Source organism: Sturnira hondurensis, unplaced genomic scaffold (genome assembly GCF_014824575.4).
Source record: "Sturnira hondurensis isolate 20B ecotype Veracruz unplaced genomic scaffold, ASM1482457v3 Scaffold0013931, whole genome shotgun sequence".
Lineage (NCBI taxonomy): Eukaryota > Metazoa > Chordata > Mammalia > Chiroptera > Phyllostomidae > Sturnira > Sturnira hondurensis.
In genome coordinates this window covers 4,043,218-4,063,744 of record NW_028086562.1, presented here as the reverse complement: position 1 = coordinate 4,063,744, position 20,527 = coordinate 4,043,218, and the positions used below count along the sequence as shown (strand labels likewise).

Here is a 20,527-nt window from a genome sequence, read left to right as displayed (position 1 = left end):
GGGCGGCAGCACACCTGGGGCCGGGGCCGCCGCCTGGGCGCGCGGGGCGGCGGCGGGGGCCGCGGGGGTCCGGGCGCGCGAGAGCGGGAGCGGCCCGGGGAGTCGGAGCGCACCATGGAGGCGGCGGCCAGCGGTCGCGGCGGCTTCCAGCCGCACCCGGGGCTGCAGAAGACGTTGGAGCAGTTCCATCTGAGCTCCATGAGCTCGTTGGGCGGCCCGGCAGCCTTCTCGGCGCGCTGGGCGCAGGAGGCCTACAAGAAGGAGAGCGTCAAGGAGGCGGGCGCGGCCACGGTGCCCGCGCCGGTGCCCGCGGCCGCTGAGCCGCCGCCCGTACTGCACCTGCCCGCCATCCAGCCGCCGCCGCCCGTGCTGCCTGGGCCTTTCTTCATGCCGTCTGATCGTTCCACCGAGCGCTGCGAGACCGTCCTGGAGGGCGAGACCATCTCGTGTTTCGTGGTGGGCGGCGAGAAGCGCCTGTGCCTTCCGCAGATCCTCAACTCGGTGCTGCGCGACTTCTCGCTGCAGCAGATCAACTCGGTGTGCGACGAGCTTCACATCTACTGCTCGCGTTGCACGGCCGACCAGCTGGAGATCCTCAAAGTCATGGGCATCCTGCCCTTCTCGGCGCCCTCGTGCGGGCTCATCACCAAGACGGACGCGGAGCGTCTGTGCAACGCGCTGCTGTACGGGGGCGCCTACCCGCCGCCCTGCAAGAAGGAGCTGGCCGCCAGCCTGGCGCTGGGCCTGGAGCTCAGCGAGCGCAGCGTGCGCGTGTACCACGAGTGCTTCGGCAAGTGCAAGGGGCTGCTGGTGCCGGAGCTCTACAGCAGCCCCAGCGCCGCCTGCATCCAGTGCCTCGATTGCCGCCTCATGTACCCTCCACACAAGTTCGTGGTGCACTCGCACAAGGCCCTTGAGAACCGGACCTGCCACTGGGGCTTCGACTCGGCCAACTGGCGGGCCTACATCCTGCTGAGCCAGGACTACACGGGCAAGGAGGAGCAGGCGCGCCTCGGTCGCTGCCTGGACGACGTGAAGGAGAAGTTCGACTACGGCAGCAAATACAAGCGGCGGGTGCCCCGGGTGAGTGTCCCCTGGCCTCTGAGCAGGGGGGAGGGGCAGGGCTGGGGAGGGGGTGGGGACCCTCTTTGGCCAGGGCCTCTGTCTCTGTGTTTCTGTCTGCTCCCACGTTTTAGGGTTTTGCTTTGTTTTAAAGAAAGCCGGGCGGTTTAGAGTCCCTGTCGACGGCCATGTAGTTGTGGAGGGAAGGCCTCCTCCTGCCCAACCTCTGGGACCAGCCACCTTGCCCTGGGCATGGGGGCCGGGGAGCCGGGGCCCCACCTGGCGGGTGGAGGAGCCCTCCTGAGGCTCGGCAACTGCTCAGATAGGTGGGAAGGGCAGGCCTCGCTCCTCCGATGCTCCCGCCAGAGCCGGGGCAGCTAGATCTGGGCTGGGCCCAGGCCGGGGTGCTGAGACCGCGGCCTTCCTCAGGGTACCCATGAGAGTGTCCGAACCAGGTGGAGGCGAAGGGCACAGCCATCACCCTGGAGCCCCCAGGCTCGCAGACAGGTGCCTGCCCGCCATCCCCGGGAGAGAGGATTTGGCCAGGTGGGCCTTTTGTGCCTTAAAGTCTTGGGAGACGCACTGACGAAGGAAGCTAGGTGTCCAGGTGCTGGTGGCAGGGGGCCGAGACTCGGGGACTCCAGCTCTGTACATCTCCCTGGCCCTTCGAGGGAGTAAATCTAGAGTCCCCCCTGTGGGGTGAGGGCACCGGACACCGTGCCGAATCAGCAGGCACTCGGGGTTCCGAGTTGGGGTAGCCCAGCTTGGGACTTGTTTTGGACTCGCCCATTTCCTTCTCCTTCTCCCGGAAAAGCTGGAGGGCGCCGAGGGCGGGGAGGGCTCGGCCCAGGCTCTGTCGTCTGCCCGCTGGGGTGTCTGGGACCCAGGCAACTCCCAGGCCACCAGACACAGAAAGCAGCCTCTGAGGTCCTCACTGACTTCTCTGGCGTCTGCCCCTCCCAGGTGTTTGCAACTTCCCTCTCAGTGCCGGGGCTTCCTGCACCGCACACGCAGGACGTGCCCCGGCCTGGCTGTTCTGGGGAGGCCTCATGAATTCAGCCATTGCATCGAACTCCTTTTTCTGAATCTGTGAATAGAGGCTCCCGCCCGATTTTCTCCGGGCGCCCCTCCAGCAGAGTGTCAGTCTCGGGGTGGAGGAGGGGCTGGGGAAAACGAGGCCCTGCCGCCTGTGCTCGGAGGGGCCTCCGCGGGGGTGTGTGTGCGCCTGTGCCTGTGTCGGGGGCTTTTCTGGCCTCGGCCGGTACCCAGGTGGCCGCTGGGCGGGCGGGTCTGAGTGGACGGTGTGTGGTGGGGGTGCTGGTGGAGAGGCTCGCAGCGGGCCCTCCGTCTCAGACAGGGAGGTAGCCCTGGGTGGCACGATGGGCCCTCCCTGTGAATCGGGGGCCTTCTGTTTGGGGTGGCTGAGCCCTGTGCAGCTGGTGTGGCCCAAGGGAGGCCACGTGCGGGGTCGGTGGGTTGCAGCAGAATGGAGCTGCTGGACAAGGCTGTGGCGGCCACTGACCTTCCCCACAGACAGCAGAGGGTCTTCTCAGGCAGGGTGTGTCCATGCGTGTGTCCCGATCTGGGTCATGTGTGTTTGTGGTCTCTTGTCTTCCTGGGTTTGGCTTTCTGTCACAGCTGCAGACTCAGGCCCGGGCGTCCTGGCAGCAGGCCCTTCAGTTCTGGGCCAGGTGTCCTTAAGTTCAGGGAAGGCCCAGCTTGAGTCGCAGGCCCCAGCGTTGCCCAGGGAGCGAGCAGGCCAGTCCCCTGAGCCACAGTCTCCGAGAAGGGGCCGGAGCACACTCTCTGGTCGTTTTAGCAGAGGGCCCTCACCACCCTCTTCCTTCAGCGGTCTCCTAGAGCTGCTCGGAAACCTCACGTGCTGATTTAAAAGAAGTTTCTCACGGGGTTGGGGGTCCCCAGGCCTGCCCTCACAGTTGGGCCTAGTCCTCCTTCCAGGCCCGCACACTGACCTGCTGGCTGCCAGCCCCTCCCCAGGCTCCTCAGGCCTCACTGCCTTAGGGGCTCTTGGTGCCAGCCTCACCCCTGTCCTGCTGCCTCGGCTGGGCTGGCACAGTTGCGAGTTTGGGGTGCGTGGTCCCTTTTCAGTCTTCCTAACACAGTCGTGTGTTGGTGTGTCTACATGCCAGAGGCACCGAGTGGGGAGGGGGGTCGCAGCCGCCTAGACCCGGCACCCTGCTTGTCTCGGCACGCACCCCCCCCCCCCCCGCGTGTCCTGGACAGTGCACTTGAAGCGTGCGTTCGGTTTCCTCCCTTCCTCCGTGGCCTGTTCTAGTGACTGACGCGCTGAGGGAGAGGGCGGAGGGGGGGCGCAGGGGGCGCAGGGGCTGCGACCCGGGGCGGAGGGTGGGAGTGAGCAGAACCGTGTCCCAGGTGCTGCCGGCAGGTTTCCTGCTGAAGGGTCACGCGGTGAGTGTTCCTGGGCCACCGCTGGTGGGAGGGGCTGGTGACTGCATGATGTCCTGCCTCCCCCCAGCTTCTGCTCGCGCTGCCTCCTTGCGGCCCAGCCGCGGTGGGCTGGTGGTTCCTGTGGCTGCCCCAGTGTGGGACTGAACGTGGGGCAGGTGCCAGCTCTGCGCCCTGGAATCCTGTGAAGGCAGCGTGGCTCCTGCAGGCTGGTGGCCTTCCTCGGTGACATCACTGATCTTACGGGGTCCCCAACCGAGTGTTCTGGGCTGTCCAGAGTCGCTCCCCTAGCAGCTGGCAGCCGGCTGTGGGCCAGGCGCAGGGCCACTGGGGCGGTTCCCGGTCCTCACCCTGCTTCTTACGGGCTGCGTGACCTGGAGCATCAGCCATGCTGTGCCTCAGTTTCCTCACGTGGCCATTGCTGTCTTATTTCTCGCTGGCGTTTAGGTGTTGGTGTCAGGAGAAGGGTACAGACGAGTGGTGGGAACACGTGGCAAGGAGAGGAGGGTCTCGGCTCCCACTCCTTCCGTCTGTTCTGTGCAGTCCACTCTGTCCGTCCCCCTTGGGCTTGTCTGATGGCATTTGGACTCGGCTGGGCTGACCTCCTAGTAGCCCAGGGAGCTGTCAATCTCAAAGGAGGCAACAGTCTTCCCGGCTGGGTGCCGCCCGCCTGGGCGAGGCTGCTGGGTGACCAGGGCCCTCCCCTCGGGGGGTCCGCAGGCAGTGCTGTGCCCCCAAGAGTGGGCTCCCCAGAGGCGCTGCTTGTGGCTCCGTGTCTTGGGTCTCGGACCGGAGGAGCCGAGCCTCTGTCCTCCTGATGCTCAAGTTCTGCAGGGCTCTTTTCTATGGACTCGCCCCTGTCACCTGGCTGAGGCAGAGGGGGGGCCGGGGCCCTGAGGGCCGGGGGTGGGCACCCGCAGCTGGGAGTAGAGTTCTCAGTACAGACATGTCCTCCCCGCGTCCCCCAATGGCTTCCCTGCTTAGACTGTGGCGTTTTCCCGACGCAGGGCCCTGGGCAGGTGTCAGCGTTGTGGAGTGTCCTGGTGCCCATGGGGAGGGACGGTGGCTTCCAGGTGCGGAGGTGGGGGTGGGGGTCGTGGACACTCCTCTGAGGGAGGTGCAGGCAGCCCTTGGAGCTGGGGTTCCCTCGGGACGGAGTGGCGTCAGGAGCATCCCAGTGGGTGGCGGTGCTCACCCCTGGTTTTCAGGACCGGGCAGAGATTCAGATGGTCAGCTGTTCCTTTGTCCACTTGGTTTGTTCTGTGTGTCTGTGGAGACCCCTGGTGATTTTCTGGTTCCAGACGCTCGGCTGGAGAAGGTGGGTAGCACCTGGGGTCCTGCTTTGAGGTTGAGGCCCCCTGCCCTGTGGATGGCTGTGTGAGTGGGGTGGGGGCAGGGCTGCGGGCCTTGTCTGTCTGCAGTGAGCCGAACCGTGTCTGGGAGGTTTCCCACTAATGGTCCTCTTGTCTGTTCTAGAATCTTTTTTGCACTGCTGTTCTTCCAGGGTTCCTTGGCGTGGGGGTCTTTTTTTATTTTAAAGGTTTTATTTATTTATCTTTAGAGGGGAAAGGAAGGAGAGAAGTATCAGTGTATGGTTACCTCTTACGCGTCCCCTGCTGGGAACTGGCCTGCAACCCAAGCATGTGCCCTGACTGGGAATCGAACCACGATCCTCTGGTTCACAGGCCCGCGCTCAATCCACTGAGCCACACCAGCCAGGGCAAGTGTGGGGGTCTTACTTGGGAGCCACAGGGTCATTGAGTGGCCTCTGCTCCTGCCTTTGCTGCTCTCAGGGTCCCTTGGTCATCGCAGGGCTTCCAGGGTAAGGTCATTGCCTCATGGTGCCCGGTTTCCCAACCTCCGGCAGTGAGTGGCTGTCTGCGCGGGGTGTCGGCAGGGCGGGAGGTGAGGCCGTCTGCAGAGTGTGGCCCCCGCCCCGTCCACACCCCTGGCCGCCAGGCACTTCCGGGCCTGCACCCTGGCTGTCTGGCGGGAGGTACCCGTGGCTGGCGGCCGTGGTGGCTCTCTGTGGCGTGGAGACTGTCACACAGCAGCAATAATGTGTCTCTTCCTAAGGATTGTGAAAGCCGGGAGGGTTTCTCCACTGAGGGAGTTACGCAAGTTTCAACCGAAATGTTTTTTACAAGTTCCTTTGTTTGAGTCAAAACACAGAGGCCGAGTTATTTCCGTCGGGTCTGTGAGCGGCGGGGAAGGGCAGGCTCTGCTCCCCGAGGCCGCTGGCGGTGGCATGGTGGTGCCGGGTGCGCCTTGTGTTTCTCTCAGATGTGGAGGGCGGGCCGGAGTCGTGGAAGGAACAGGAAGTTGTCGCTCGGGAGTGTGCGGGGAGTGGGGGCCGGCCCCCGGCCTGATGCGGTTTCAGTGGCCAGCCTTGAGTTGGAGCCGCCAGGGCCGGTGGGCGTGGAGGGGCCCGGGTGGGCCAGGTGAGGGGGTTCAGGTGGCCCAGTCCACTCAGGAAGCACCTAGTGGGGCCCCAGGGTGGTCGGTAGAGGAAGGGGCGGCTCTGATGTTGCCTCTCTCCGGACACAGGACGGGTTCCTGAGGGCCCCACACTCGGAGCAGCCGGGCACGCCTGCGGCCAGGGCCCGCACCAGGCTTGCTGTCTTCCCATGCGGCGTGCGGGAGCGCCCGGCAGGGTGGGGCCTCGCTGGGGTCCCAGGGGTCCTGTGGCTTGGGAGTCACCCGCACTTGCGTCTGCTCATTGACTAGAGCGAAGGACTCTGGCCCTGGTGTGAAGGTCAGAGGAGATAGTGGGGGCCCCGGGGGCATGTGGAAGAAGGGTCAGAATGGGCCGGACACCCGCGGGGTGGGGGAGCCCACGGGTGCCCGGGGCCCACGGGGGCACTGGTCTGCTGTGTGTGGGGCCTGTGGGGGGGCGTCTTGGCCTGCGCCTGGGAGGGTGCTTAGGCCCTGCCCTCGGGTGGCTCCTCTGATCTCACTCATGCGTCACATGAAGATGCAAAGACAGCTGCCGCGGCCTCTCGCTTCTGCCGCCGTCGGGGAGAATTCAGGAAGTCCTGGCGAGACTCTGGGCGCGCAGCCCGCAGCGGTCTGGGTTCCCCTGTGGCACTGTGTTTGTGGCCGTGTGTTTGTCGCCAGGGCTGTGGGGGTGGGGGCCTGCTCACAGTGGGGCCCCTGGTTCCGGGCCGGGCGAGCACCCATCCGTGACTCCCAGAGGCACGGCGTGCTCTGCTGTCAGGCTCCGTGGCTGCTCTGTCCTGCTGCCTGGGAGCAGCAGGGCCGAGAGCCTCCTCGGGATTGGTTGAGGCCCCGGGGGGACACCAGGTCCTGCCTCCTGAGTGGCAGCCGCCCAGCATGGCCGCCACTGGAGTATTGAGTTGCTGTACCCTAGACAGAGGCGCTTTCTGGGGGGACGGGCTTTCTGCTTGGGGCAGAGGCACGGGTGCTGGTGGCAGCAGTGGCCGGAGGTCAGCTCTGGGGCTGCAGGTGGGGAAGGGGGTGTGGCTGGCACCCTGGTCTGGCTCCCTTCTGTCCGGAGGGCTGTCGGAGCCCAGCTGTTGGAGGGCCTGGGGTGCCTGCAGGGCTCTGGTGTGGCCCTTCTCGGCCCACATGCGAGGGAGTGACTGTCATCGGTGGCAGCAGAGCTGTGCACCCCAACCCCTGGGCTCAAACTCCACACGTGGGTGGCATGGGGGAGCAGGTTGACAGAGCCAGGAGCACGGTGGGGTCGGGGGCAAGGGCACACGGGGGCTCCCCCGGTGTCGGACTGTCCTGTAGGCCTGCATGGGCCTCCCTCCGTCCCAGGGGCTGTCGGCCCAGTCACCCGGGACCAGCTGTGTGTGACTTGCTGGAGGGCCCTGGCCGGGGTCCTGCGCACCACTCTTCCCAGCCAGGCGAGGGGTCCCCCAGGCCCGTCCGGGCCACGCAGCCCTGTGCACCCAGAGCCACGGCTGAGGGGCTCTTGGGAGATGACTTGGTCCTGAAGCCCCTCCCATCCCTGTGTGGGAGCACAGCCACCCTGGCTGTGACGGGCAGCTGGTGCCGGTCCCCAGCAGGGCTGCAGCCTCTGGGTGGCCCGTGGGGATCTCTGATGGAGGGCCAGTGCCTCCCGCGCAGCCCAGTCCCTTCACTGTCCCCTTGGCCTTTTGTGTGAGGTCCCAGCCTGTGGCGCTGCTTTGTGGCTCAGGCCCGGCGGGTGGGCAAGGCACCCACATGGAAGCAGCGGAGGTGGGGTGGGTGCCAGGCTGCGTCCCCCCTCCTCGTGGGTCCTGGGGTTCCTGCTTTCCAGATCTCCCCGTCCCTGTGCAGAGCCGGCGTTTGTTGGGGGCGAGTCTGTGATGGTGTGTGTGGTCCCGCTTGTGGCGGGGCCGGTGGTCCTGTTTGAGGCTACCTGTGGCCTCGTGGCTGCGCCGGGCTGTCGTGCCCTCTGTCGTCCTTGAGGCCGCGCTCCCATTTGCCTTCTGACACCGTGGCCACTCGCCGTCTGCCTCGCTGCCAGAGCAAGACAGGGCTGTGGTCGGCGCAGTGTCCCACGCAGGGCGGGGTGCTGAGTGTGGGCCCACAGGTCCAGCTGCGGGGCGGGGGGGGCAGTGTGCGTTCACAGATGCTGAGCAGAGGGGCCGGGACAGGCGGGGCGGTCGGGCTGCGCTGCCGGGAAGGGCCGCGCTCCCAGGGGGCCGTGCGCCTGTCTCACCTGCCGTTCCAGAGCCGGCCCGGGAGCTTGAGGCGGGCATGCTGGGCATCGGGGAGCGACTGTCTTCGCCCTGGGCCACAGTGGGGCTCCTGGGCTGGGGTGAGTGGCCATGCCAGCTGGGGCGGGGGACCCCCTGCTTGAGGTCAGGCTGCTGCCGCCCCAGACTTGCCCGGCCCTTCCTGCTGCCGCTGGTTTCCCTGAGGTTACAACCAATTTGCCCAAACCATTAGAAACATTGCACTCCCAAGTTGAGTGATATGCAAATGTAGTCAATTAAGCGAGGGGATTTTAATTAGCAGTTTAAGTTCATGTGTGAAGTGCCTTGCTTTAATTACTTGACAGTTTTGTTGTAAATTTGCTAAGGTTTTTTTTTGCAGAACTATCAAAACTGTGATTTTTTTTTTTAACATCCTTGTATGCAGTAAGTGTTGCCCGGCTCGCCTGACCCCAGTCGATTTTGTCTCGATCTATAAAGGTCTTTAAACTGTGAAAACGAGACTCACTGTGGGCTGCGTGCGTCCAGTGGGCAGCGGGGCTGGCTCGGCCCTGGGTGTGGGGGTGGGGGGCATGCACTGCCGTCGGACTGGGGTGGTAGGGAGAGGGAGCGGTGGCCGCCGCCGTCAGGGTGTGGGGCCTCGGCGCCCTAGGGTGAGCCGCCTCCCCGAGCGGGGTGCTGCCGTGCTGGCAGCCGATTCCCTCCTGAACGTCCACCCTTGAGGTGCAGGGTCTGTGTGACAGGGCCTCCCACCGTCCTTCTGTGAGTCCTGGAGGCTGAGGACAGTGGCCGACCAGCAGGGCGGGGGCCCCACGAGGTGCCGCTCGGCAGGGGTGGCAGGTGCTGGGCCTCCAAGGGCACTGCTGACCGGCCCCGTCCCTGCGCAGTAGCTCGGTGGCCTGAGTCCCCTGCACCGGCCGTGGGTCGGAGCCACCATGACAGCCTGTGGACAGTGTTGTGTTGGGAGGGGCCTGCGGAGCTCATCCCCCGTGGAGCCTCATCCACACCCGTGCCCATCCTCACATCGTGGCACCCACTCGCTTCCTCTCAGCTGACACTTCCCTCATGTTGGGCAAGAGGGCTGCGATTTCCAAAGCAGGTCCCAGCCATCACCCTACTGCATGTCTAAGAGTTTTGGCGTCTGCTGAGCGTAGGGAATTATGGGAAGCCACAGCCACAGTGCAGCCAGCGTGCCCAGCGCAGCCAGCGGGGTGCCTTAGCACCCCAGACTCGTGTGGGGACCCCGCCTCTGCAGAAACGGCCCTCCCATCCCATAGCTGCCGTGCAGGGCCTGGGGCTTTTGGTGTGTGCCTCCCTGCACACAGATCCAGCACGCAGCATTGTCGAGCCTCCGGTGGTGCCGAGGGTCTGAAATTTATCTAAAACCTCGGGCACTTGCTTTTTTTGTCATTACAAGTGGCACTTCCCAGACTTCCACTGCCGTGGCGATGTGTGACCTCACGGGGACCGCCAGCCCGCCACCATGTCTGCTCTCCAGCTGCATCCCTTGGGGCCCCTTCCTAGAAGCACCCTTTCTAGGGGGCGGGCGCCCCTGGGGGACAGGTCCAGCCATGTCCCCCAGCAGGTGCGTTGGGGACCTGCCCACGGTGTCTGTCTACCCTGTTCTTCCCAGGCTCACGCTGCAGCCTGGCCCCCTTCCAGGCGGGCGCACGTGCAGGCCTGTGTCTGGAGCACCAGAGGGAGAGGGCGGGTTGTGCCCAACTGTTTCAAAAGTGGTGGCACCGGCTGGCCGCCCCCCTGCAGGGAGGTGGAGCCTGTGACCCATGGTGGCTTGGCATGGCGGGTGTCTCCCCCCACACCTGTGACTTTGGGGGCATAGGGCTTTCTCATGGGAGGGTGGGCGGGTCAGCCTGTGACTCCCTTGTCCTACAGACTCACACATGTGGTGTGCAGAAGTGTGTGTTTCTTCTGTACCTTAGGTCACGCGGGTGACTGGCTTTGTGCTGGACGCCCTGGACACTTTTGAGAACGTGGCAGAGTGTGGTGGTGACCCTGGATGACAGTGACGTAGTGACGAGTGTGCAGTCTGGGAAGGGCACCTCCTGTGTGTTGTACTGAGCGCACACCCCTGGTCCTCACACTTTGTGTCTGCACCAGTGACCGCCCCACCAGCCCAGCTTGGGCTTCTGATTTCTCCATGTCTGGCTGATACCTGTTTTTCAAAAAAACAGTTTTCTTATCCCTGAGTCACCGGTTCAAAAGAATCCATGTACCCCAGTGTTTGCAGTGGTGTTTACAGGGGCCAAGTGCCTGTCGGTAGACAGGCGGGTCCAAAAACTGTGGTGCCTTTACACAGTGGCCCCTGCGCAGCAGAAAGAGTGAACCCCTGCCCTTCGCTACAGCACGGGGGGACCTGGAGAACACCATGCTCTGTGAAGGAAGCCAGGTAGTGAAACCCGAATGTATCATCTCGTTTGTAAGTGGGACCTAATCAACAAAACAAACAAGCGAAATAGAGCCAGAGACGTGGAACAAAAGGACAAACTGACCATGACCAGAGGGGAGGGAAGAGGGAGCTAAATGGAAAAGGAGAAGGGGCAAGTCAAGGAACATGTATGAAGGGCTCAGGGGCAAGCGCAGTGGTGGGTGGGGCAGGGGAAGAGTCATGGAACAGTGGGGACAACTGTCACTGAGCAACAACAGAACTGTGCGCTGCATTGAAAACAAGTTGTATTGGTGTTGGACAGAGGAAGGGAGAGAGAGAAAGTCCAAATTGTTGGTTCACTCACTGGTTGACTCGGACTTGTGCCATGACTGGGGATCAAACTCGTAACCTTGGCACAGCAGGTCGTCCTCCTGAGCAGCTGAGCTTCGGGCCACAGTGGTCCCCCCACAGGAGCTGCCCCAGTGGGCGTGAGGCAGCTCCTCCCTGTGGCCTGCGCTGCGCTTCCCTGGCGATCTGTGACGCTACTGCGTGTGCGTGTCATCCTGCGCACGCTGGCCACACATGCATCTCCTGGAGAGACGTGTCGGGGCCCATCCTTCGCCGTCTCCAAGCTGGGCCGTGAGGGTGCTGTGTGTTGGGGTGTTGGCCCTTTCACATGCCAGCAGCTGGCTGGTATCGTGTCTGCCGCATGTTGTCCATGTCCCGTCGTCTGCCTCCTGCCAGAACTCTTTCTGCAGGATGTTGGGGGCTGGAGACCCCTCTTCCTAGGAGGAGGCACTGCACCTGCCCCTGTCGGGCTAGAGGTGACAGTGACCTGCTGGGGTGGGTGGGGCAAGGGTTAACTGCCGGCTTGGAGTCCCACAGGGGAGACGGGCAGCAGGAGGCTCAGGTTCGAGGGGCTCCCCCAAGTCCCAGTGCACTCTCTCCATGGGTCTTCACCCCTGGGGTCTAGAGGAAGTTCTCTAAAAAGAGTGACAGGAGGGTAGACTCCCCCAAAAAGGTGCCTCTCATCACACGAAGGCTGTGCCCCTTTCCTTTTAGTCTTGGCCCCGAAAGTGTTGGGCCCAGAGTGAGGGGATGCCGCTCCCACCCTGGGGCAGCTGGACATGGGCTCTTCTCCAGGGGGCAGCAGGCGGGGGCAGCCTCAGCCTCAGCCCTGCTGGGCTCCAGGGGGGCCGGCCCGCAGGGAGCACGTGCTGGGCCCTTTCCTCGCCGCTCCCTCTCTGGGCACCACTGCTCGTGGCCTCTTCACGGGGGCTTCCAGGTCCCGGCTGCTATCGGCCATGGTTCGCTCTGGCTTGGCTCGGCTGGTCGCAGGAGCCGTGGTGACAGGTGGCCTGGCTGATGCTGGTCCCCCAGGAGGGCTGCTTGCTGTTGAGCTCTGCGGCTTGCGGGAGGCGAGCCGGCATGAGTGCCCATGGTCCGCAGGGGAGCCCCTCCACCCGCCATGGTGGCCCTGGGTGAGCTGATGACTCAGCCACAGCCGCCATTTCCGTTACTTGGTTCCCAAACACCCCGTCTTGGCCTCCTGCATCTGTGCAGGCCTGGACCTGGGAGGGCGGACCCTGGGCTGGGTGAGCCCCCTTGAGCTCCGAGCTCTTGAGCTCTCGTCTGGCTTTGTCTCGGCTGTTGAATATTAATGAGGGGCTGGGGTAGGAGAGTGGCAACTACACCCCCCCCAGTGACTCCTGAAAGGAGGAGCCTCGATTTTTGTTCTGCAAAACTGCTGGGGCCCCACCTGCTGGGTGGGTGACCCCTCTGCTCCGAGTGCACGGAAAGGGGCAGGAGGGGCCCACAGCTGCGAGTGGAGCAGAGATCACTGTTGGCAGCTGATTTTGACCTCCTCCTTCCTTCTCTGTCTTCTCTGTGCAAGTAGTAGATGGTGTAATTTTGGCGTTTCTGGCCAAGGAGAAGTTCGAGAGAGGCGGCACTGCCCAGTGGTTGGGGGAGTGTGTCCCCATCTGTGGGAGTGGGTGACCCGTGTGCACCCACATTGGTGGTGCAGGGCCGCAGCTTCCAGCCGCCCTGACCCTCCCCTGACGAAGCTGGATCCTTCAATGGGAGCCTGCTGGGGCATGGGTGGGCACATGGGTGGGCACGGTGGGCCCCCTGCCAAGTCTGCCAGGCCAGTCAGATGGACAGGTGCTGTGAGTGGAATGCAGGGGGTGCGCCAGCAGCTGGCGCTTTGGTGGACTGATGGGGGTCCTCCAAGGTCCCACCAACTCCTCTGAGCAGGTCCGCAGTGGGGCATGTGCCGGTGCCTCTGGGTGCGGCCCTGTCTGGGGGGTCCACACGGGCCCCTCCTCCCTCGTGGGGAAGCCAGCAGCCACCACTGGGCTGACGACACCACAGGCTCCTGGACCTTGTGGAGGTAGGTGTGCGCAGGCGGGCGGTGTGCACGGGCGGGAGTGTGCAGGGAGCTGCGCCGCAGTTGGGGGCCGTGTGAGAGGGTTAGGTTGTTACCACTCTGTCGAGTGTTGACCTTCAGATGACGCCGAGGCAGAATGGGAAGCCTTTGTCCTGTTTCCCAGCAAGGCTGGTGGGACGTGGTCTCGAGGGATAGCGGAGGCAGGCCCTCGCCTGCAGCCCGGCCTGCATGGGGTGAACCGAGCCCGGGACAGCTCTTACTTACCTGGAAAAGCGAGGTTTTTCCGAAAGTAGCTGTGTGTGGGGAACCTGGTTCAGAGGCTCAGAGGCTTGGGCTCCTGTCCTGCTGGTCTGGGTGTGCCTGGGAGTCTGGGGAGTGGAGGGCCGGTGCCATGGGCCCATGGGCCCAGCCTTTCCAGTGTCACTAGCCAGGGCGGGGCTCCACAGCCCGCTGGCGGCGGAGGGCTCAGGTCTGCAGGCGCCCCACATTCCCGAGGCCTTGTACTGGAGAGTTGCAGAGCCCTGTTCTGACACTCAGGGCTGGTTAGCAGTGCAGGGAATCGGGGGTTTAGAGACGGGGTCACGCGCCGTCCACTCTGGGGGCTTCCGGCTGCCTGCTCTGCAGGGCGCGCCGCACTGGGCTCAGGTGCGGAGGGAGCAGGTTTCCCCGCACAGCCCATTGGACGCCCAGGCACGGTGGGCCGGCTCCAGGTACCTGGAGTGCATTCTCAGCACGTGTTCTTGCGTGTTCCTGGTGTCCACAGTGTGGGGTGGACTGTCCCCCAGCTGGTGGAGGGCCCACTCTGGCGGCAGCTCTGCCCTGACAGAAGTGTCCTCTGAGTGGTCACTGGGTGGGGTCCCTGGGGCCTCCGCAGCCCACCCCCCACAGCACCCTGCCTGCTCCTTTCACCGCAGTTTGTCTTTGCCCAGGCCCCAGCAGGACACGCCTCTCAGAGGGCCTGCCTCTTTCCCGCAACCCTTTTCCTCCGGGCCCCCACTGCCTTTGGCCCTTCTCCACACTGGTACGTTGGATTGTGCCTCTAGGTGGGTGGGGAGGCAGGGGCGGCATTGGGTGGGGGGTCCAGCAGTCCAGGGCAGGCAGCCCGGGCGTTGCCTCCCCTCAGGGTCAGTGACTTTGGTCTCCCTCACTGGTGGGTCTGCCATTTCTCTCCCTGGCTAATAAGTAACCCACAGGGAGACTTTAGACTTTGCCAGCACCCTGTTCTCCTGAACTTACGTGGGTGCAGCATCCCTTGCGGTCCTGTCTGTCAGATGCCTGCCTGTCAGATGCCCCCCGCCCCCCCCCGGCTGTCCTGTGTTCTCGGGGCCGCCTCCCAGTCCCGCCCTTCACAGGTTGCAGTCCATTCTCGTCATCATTTAGGGACCCACATTGGCCCTGTTCTGGCCAGTGTGTGAGCCACACCCCTCTGAGACTCAGTCCCTCTGATTCCTTTTCCTGGAGAACCCCCCCCCCCATATCTGACGGCAGTGAGTGAGACCCGTCCTTCCGGGAGCAGTCACCGGGAGGGACCCAGGTCACCAGTGTGGCTCAGATGGATGGTTTGCCGGCCCTGGGTGTGGACACGCCCTTCTGCACGTGAACGTCGGCTCTGCGTTTCCTTGTCGGAGGCCCTTCCCAGACACTGAGCTGCCGCCTCCTGTTGGTGGGTCCCTCCAGCTCCTGCTCTGAGGCCTCCCACGAGGCGTGTCCATAGGCCTTGCACTCTGGCCACACACCGCACGGGACTGCGGGCTCTGCCCAGCCCAGGAGGGAGGAGAGTGTTTGCAGGGCAGGGGCCGCTGCTGCAGGGTGAGGGTGTGCCCTTGCTGCAGCGCCACGGTCTGGGGGCTCTGGGGGGCTGGGCAGGCTCCTGACAGGTGCCCCGCGGCAGCCGGGGTGCCGCCGCGCTCCAAGGACTGGGCGCACGCGGCCCCGCAGGGAGCAGGCCTTGCCTACCTGGCAGTCGGAGTCTGTGAGGGTCATGATGCTTCGCGCCTGTGGGTGGCTTTTGTCTGCGGCCTGCCGTAGGGTTACGCCAACATGCTTGGCAGGAGACAGGCGCCCCAGTGGCCGGCGGCTGGGCGGCAGTGAGAGGTGCACAGCGTGGCCGCCCGGGCCTCGGGCCTCGGCCTCCAGTCCTCCTGCACACAGGGCTTTGTCCCCAGCACGCGCGTGTTCGTCTGTACCTTTGTATGAAAGGTTTTACCTGTTTACTTTAGAGAGGGGAGAAAGGGAGAGAAGCATTGGCTGGGTTGCCTCGTGTGCGTCCCCAGTCAGGGACCAAACCCACAGCCCAGGCAGGTGCCCCGACCAGAGCTCGAGCTGGTCACCTTCTGTTTTGTGGGACCACATCACACCCACTGGGCCCCAGCAGTCAGGGTGGCGTCTGCTGTTTGACGCCACCTTCGGGCATCGCTTGTGCACTCGGTGTGGCTCCCTGGACCCCCAGTGGGTGCTGAGGGCCTCCTGGCTCCCCACATCTGTCCCCTCCGGGGCCCACTCCTGGGACTTGCCCCCCCGCACAGCTGGCCCGTGTGCTGCGGGTCAGCGTGGACATCGTGTGCAGAGCACCTGCTGGGGGGGGGGAGAAGGCCCGCCCCTCCCAGTGCCTCTCGCTCACAAACCGTGGCCTGCCCCGACCTCGGCTCTGGAGAGTTTTGCTCCCCCAAGGAGCCACCCCTGGGGCCCACGGGTGCCACCATGTTGGGGTGGACACAGCCCTTGGCGCTCACCCTCTCCCCTGCTTGTCAGCTGGAGAGGGGCCCCTTCCAGAGGTGCCAAGAGCAGAGACCAGCGGTGTCTCCAGGCAGCTGTGGTGGGGGAGGCGTGCCCCTGTGCAGCCTCCCGAGCATCCGGCTGCCCCCACAGGCCTGTAGCTGCGCCGAGCGTGTGCGGGGTGTCTCTGCTTCGAGTACTCTGGCTCTCGCATTGGAGGCCTCTGGGTGCGTCCCGGGAGACGGCGCTCTCTGAGCCATTTTGATGCACGCGGGAGTTGCTTGTAAATCCCAAAGCTTCTAGAAGGTTCACCATAGAGAGAGGCTGTAGCCCAGCTGGATGCTTGGAGTGTGCACGGGTCCCCCAGGGCAGCCCTGAGCTGCGGCCACGGCGGCTGTGGGTCTGGTGGCAGCTCTGTTCCCTGTTGGTGCTGACGAGCAGGGCCTGGCCCCCGTCCTCCTCTCTCACCCACACACCATCCCCGCCTTGCGCGTCTCCTTCTGTGTGACCAGGTGCTTGGGGGACCCTTGCCTTCTGTGGCCACCTCGGCATCTCCCGTCCTCTGAGCAGTGCTGCAGTGACACGAGGGACCCAGACCCCGAGTGTGTGGACGGCTTCACCCTCTGCCTTTCTCAGCGCTCAGTCTCGACACGGAGGAGACAGCCCGCTGTCGGGCTGCCCTTGTGCGCTCAGGCCGCCCCTGCTGCCCCCGGGGGTCGGGCTCATGGGCCGGGCTGGGTGCTCGGAGTCTGCTCTTTGCTCCTGGTGTCCCCACGGTCCAGGCCGAGTGACTGGGGCTGTGACTCGGGGTTGGAGGGTGGGATCAGGACGTCCTGGGCCTCCCGGCAGTGGCAGCTCTTCATCCTCTAGACACCTGCTCCCTGTGGTGGGGCAGGCGACCCTGGGCCCGCACCAGCCAGCGAAACCCGGCCATTGCACTCTGGGAGGTGGGGCGCAGCACCCCTCCTGCTCGGGCGAGCCGATGCCGCCGCTTCGCCTGTTTGGATTTGCAGGGTCGGATGCTTGTTGGAGGCGAGATGCGGGTGCGCTCCGCACCTTCTGTTGTCGCGCAGGGTGCCTGTGGACAAGGGCTGTGGGCAGAGAGCTGACATGTGGACCAGGCGTTCTGCCCGGTGCTCCCACTGGGCTGCTCGTTTGTGTGCGTTGGCCCCGCGATTCTGGGTGGCCTGTGCTGCAGTTGCCTGGGGCTGTGCCTGCCACCTGCCCAGGCCTGCTCCCAGGCTGCGTCCAGGTGGTGACAGACTCACCCGTGCCGCCAGTTGTGCCTGGGAGAGGGGTCACCCTGGGCTGGCCTGTGCACTCCAACCCCACGGCCCGCCTGCTTCGCCGGGAGCTGCCCTGCAGTTCCGACCGCACTTCCTCTCGGCTTTGCATCCTGGAGATGGTCCTGATCTGGTATTCTGGGCCCCACACAGCACTCTCCTTACCCAGGTCAGTGCACGGGGTCAGGTGCATGGCCGTCAGGCCCTGTGCTGGGCGCCCAAGTCCCCTGGTCCCCACAGGCTCCTGCCCTCGGCGGAGGCCTGCTGGGGCGCTCTGGTTCTTCCCTTTGGAGGGCCTCTGGCTGCACTGTCCTCTGGACTCCTGGGCCGCTGCCCGCCCTGGGCCTCCTCTCTGAGGGCCACTTGCTCGGTGCCGCTTCCTAAGCTTCGGCACCTAACCCTGCCTTTCCGCCTGTGGGCCTTCCGCTCCTGCGCCCACTGTGCTACGAAAGCGCCAGGGCTGTCGGCGTCTCTTGGGCGTCTCCTTCCTGTGGTTCCCCTGAGGTTCTTGGGTTTGTTTGGACTTCGGCTTTGGGGGGCAGCTTTCCCCACTTTGGTGGCTCTTGGTCGTCCGGTCCCCAGAGGCTGTGGCACTGGCCAGGCCACCAGAGATCCAACTCTTCTCCGCACGCGGGCTGGCTCCCTCGGAACCTCCCCTCTGTCCCCTGGCGTCCCCGCTCGCGTGCTCGAGGCCCCTTGGTTCCTTATTTGATGCGGGGCAGGGGTTTGGGCACTTTGGGGAGCGGAAGGGGGTTGAAGTGCTTTTGCTCTTTGCCTCGTGGTACGTTTTGTTGTAAAACCTTCTTGGTGTGTCATTGTGGGTTTACAGAGGCTTTTGGCATTTTAATGTTTGGGAAAGAAGGGCCCAAGGAGCTGCTTTGGGAAAGAAACGACGGTCGTGCCAGTCACTTGCGACCTGAACGGAAGTGCTCCTCCGACAAACAGGGTTTGTTTTCTTGGAACGTCGTACTTCACATGTGTGTGCATGTGCACATGGGAGTCGCCGTCCTCGAAGGTCTTCACATGTGGTGCATGCGCCAGAATGTGGTCTTGGTTGCTGTTTGGAGGAGTGACTCAGGCCCCTTATTCGAAGGCTTAATCATCCCCAAAGAATGAGTGAGCGCCGTGGTCTGCGGCGTGGAGGAAGGACGGGAGGAAGCGGGGGCCGTGGCGTGTCGAGTTGGCCTCGGGAGGGGCAACAGCCGCTGGTCGGGAGGCACGGAGCCCCGCAGCCCTGTGCTGGCCCGTGTGCTGGGAGGGGCCTTGCTTCCTTCCTCCTCCTCATGCCCGTTTTCCCATGAGGACCCTCAGCAGGTAGACTCGACCCGAGACTGCCAGAGGCCAGGGTCACCTTCAGGAGTGCGGGCCACATCCTGCCATGGAATGCTCCTCGTTCCTGGCACTGGGTTGGTCTGCCAACTGTGCCAGGTTTTCTAGACGCGTGGTTGCTAAACCTGAGCTTTAGAAATGTTAAAGCGACGAACTTCTGGGTGCCACCTCCAGCGTTGTGGGTTCCTAGGCCTGAGGTGGGGCCTGAGAACTTGCATTTCCAACAATCTCCCGGTGGTTCTGCCACCCTGGCAGCGGCACCAGGACCTTCCCTGGCCTCCAGCGCGGGCTGCAGCAGCCTCACCGGCCCGCGTCAGTGAGGCTGATGGGCTCCCGGCCCTCCACCGGGGCGCATCGTCGGCAGCGGCTTTCACGCTGGGCCCACGAAGCCAGAAACGCCTGTGCTCTGGCCTTTGCAGGGAGAGAGCATGCGACCCCTGCTGTGAGAAGGCGGGGCTTCAGCGTGTGCTGCCGTGTTCTGTGTGCCCTTGTGGGAAGGGAGAGAACGTGGTTGGGACCACCCAGAGGAGAGATGGTGGCTTCATGCTGCGACCTGACATGTCACCGAGCTGCGGACATTGTCCGAAGCTGTAGCACAGACGGACCCTGGCACGTAAAGGGTCCGCTCAGATCACTGCTGTGTGGTCACCTGTGGAAGCAGCTCGTAGACGCACAGTGGGTGTAAGAGGCTGCACATCTCGTGTGCTGGTTGGTGACTTTGATAAAGGTCTACACATGCGAAACCCTCTTTAGAGATGAGATGGGAAACCTGCCCAGCACCCACAGGCGTCCCTGGCAGTCCCTCTGCAGGCCACTGGTCAGCCCCCCTGGACCTCCGTGTGGACGACTCTGGTTGTGGCCCGGTCTCTCCCACATGGCACAGCTGTTCTGACGTGGTCTCTGTGACTGTGTGTGTCAGTCCCCTCCTTTTTTCTTACTGCTGGGTGGTGCTCCATTGTACAAGTAGCCGCAGATTATGTCTGAGTGATTCCAGTTCACCCCTGCGTGACTGAAGCCGCCCACGGCCACAAGCAGCCTCTGTGCACACCTATGGACGAGGCTCTGAGGGGCACGCAAGCTTTTTCCCTCCAGTAGGAACCTGGCCGTGAGTGGCTGGGCCGCGTGTGTGCGTGTGCATCCGGCTCCTCAGAGAGGCCCCGGTGCCTGCCCCCCAGCAGCACACGAGGCCCAGGCCCGCACGTGCCCACCGCAGCTCCGGCCTCCCCGTGGGTGTGCAGCGGTGCCCTCGTGGGCTCCTCGGAGTTTCCCGGCGGTGGCTCAAGTGGGCCGTCCGCTCGCGTGCTGCTTCGTCGCCCTCCCTGGCCTCCAGGGTGGGCCGCTTTCTGCGGGACGGCGTCTGTGCGGAGTTTTGCTGTTGTCTTGCTGTTGGGGGCTAAGTGTTCTCTGCGTCTCTTTTGGATGCAAGTTCCTTTTCATATTTGTGTTTTGCAGAAACTTTCTCCGTGTCTGTGGCTTTTTTTTCTTTTCCCCTAATAGCAGATGCTGACGTAGGATTGTAACATTTTGACCAGCTCCAGTTCACCAGTGTGCCCTTTTGTGCTGGGCTCTGGTGTTCCAGCCGAGAAACCCTGGCCTGACCCGAGGTCACAGGGTTATCTCCTGGAAATGCTGTTGAGGTCAGGTTTGCCCTCAGGTCTGCGGTCCAGCTGGAGTCACTCGGTGCGCCTGGCCTGCGTGCCCTGTGCTGGCTCATGGTTCCCGGCGCTTGGTGCCGGGCAGTTCCTCGTGCACTGGCTTGTCGTTGCCCTTTGGTCGGAAACCAGCTGTCTAGAGGCTCTCGGGCTTGCTTCCGACTCTGCGCGGTCGGCCGGTCGGCTGGTCGGTCGGTCAGTCGGCCTGCCTTTGTATGTCAGCGCTGTGCTGACTTGTGATTGACGGCGGAGGGTGTTCGCTCTCCAGGGGTTTTGCATCTCCACATGAATTTTAGAGTCAGCTTGTCAATTTCTAGGGGGAAAACCTTGCCAAAGTTTTGATGGGGAGTGAACTGGATTTATAGGTTGATAGGGAAGAGCTGATCTCGACGACACTGAGTCTCCAGCCCGTGGTGAAGGCACAGGTACTCTCGGCTTGACTGCGCTTCACGGATGTTGCCTTTCCCAGGTCGAAGGCAGGACCCTCCACCAGCAGAAACACCGTGACCCCCGCAGCGCGGTTTGGCTGTAGCAGCGTCACAGCGTCTCCAGTGCCCGGGTCTCGGACGCTGTTCGACAGACCTGCCAACCTACCATGTTTTAGAAAAGGTTCCATT

General features: G+C 64.0%; 1 protein-coding gene across 1 annotated transcript in view; it reads left to right on the top strand.

Moving 5' to 3' along the window:
- The first annotated feature begins 61 nt into the window (after nt 1-61).
- The window catches only part of SKI (SKI proto-oncogene), a 49,843-nt gene continuing 29,377 nt past the window's right edge, over nt 62-20,527 (top strand). The window contains exon 1 of the mRNA XM_037062158.1: nt 62-1,083. Coding sequence (XP_036918053.1) covers nt 115-1,083 — 969 coding nt within the window. The 5' untranslated portion in view covers nt 62-114. The remainder of the gene's footprint in view (nt 1,084-20,527) is intronic.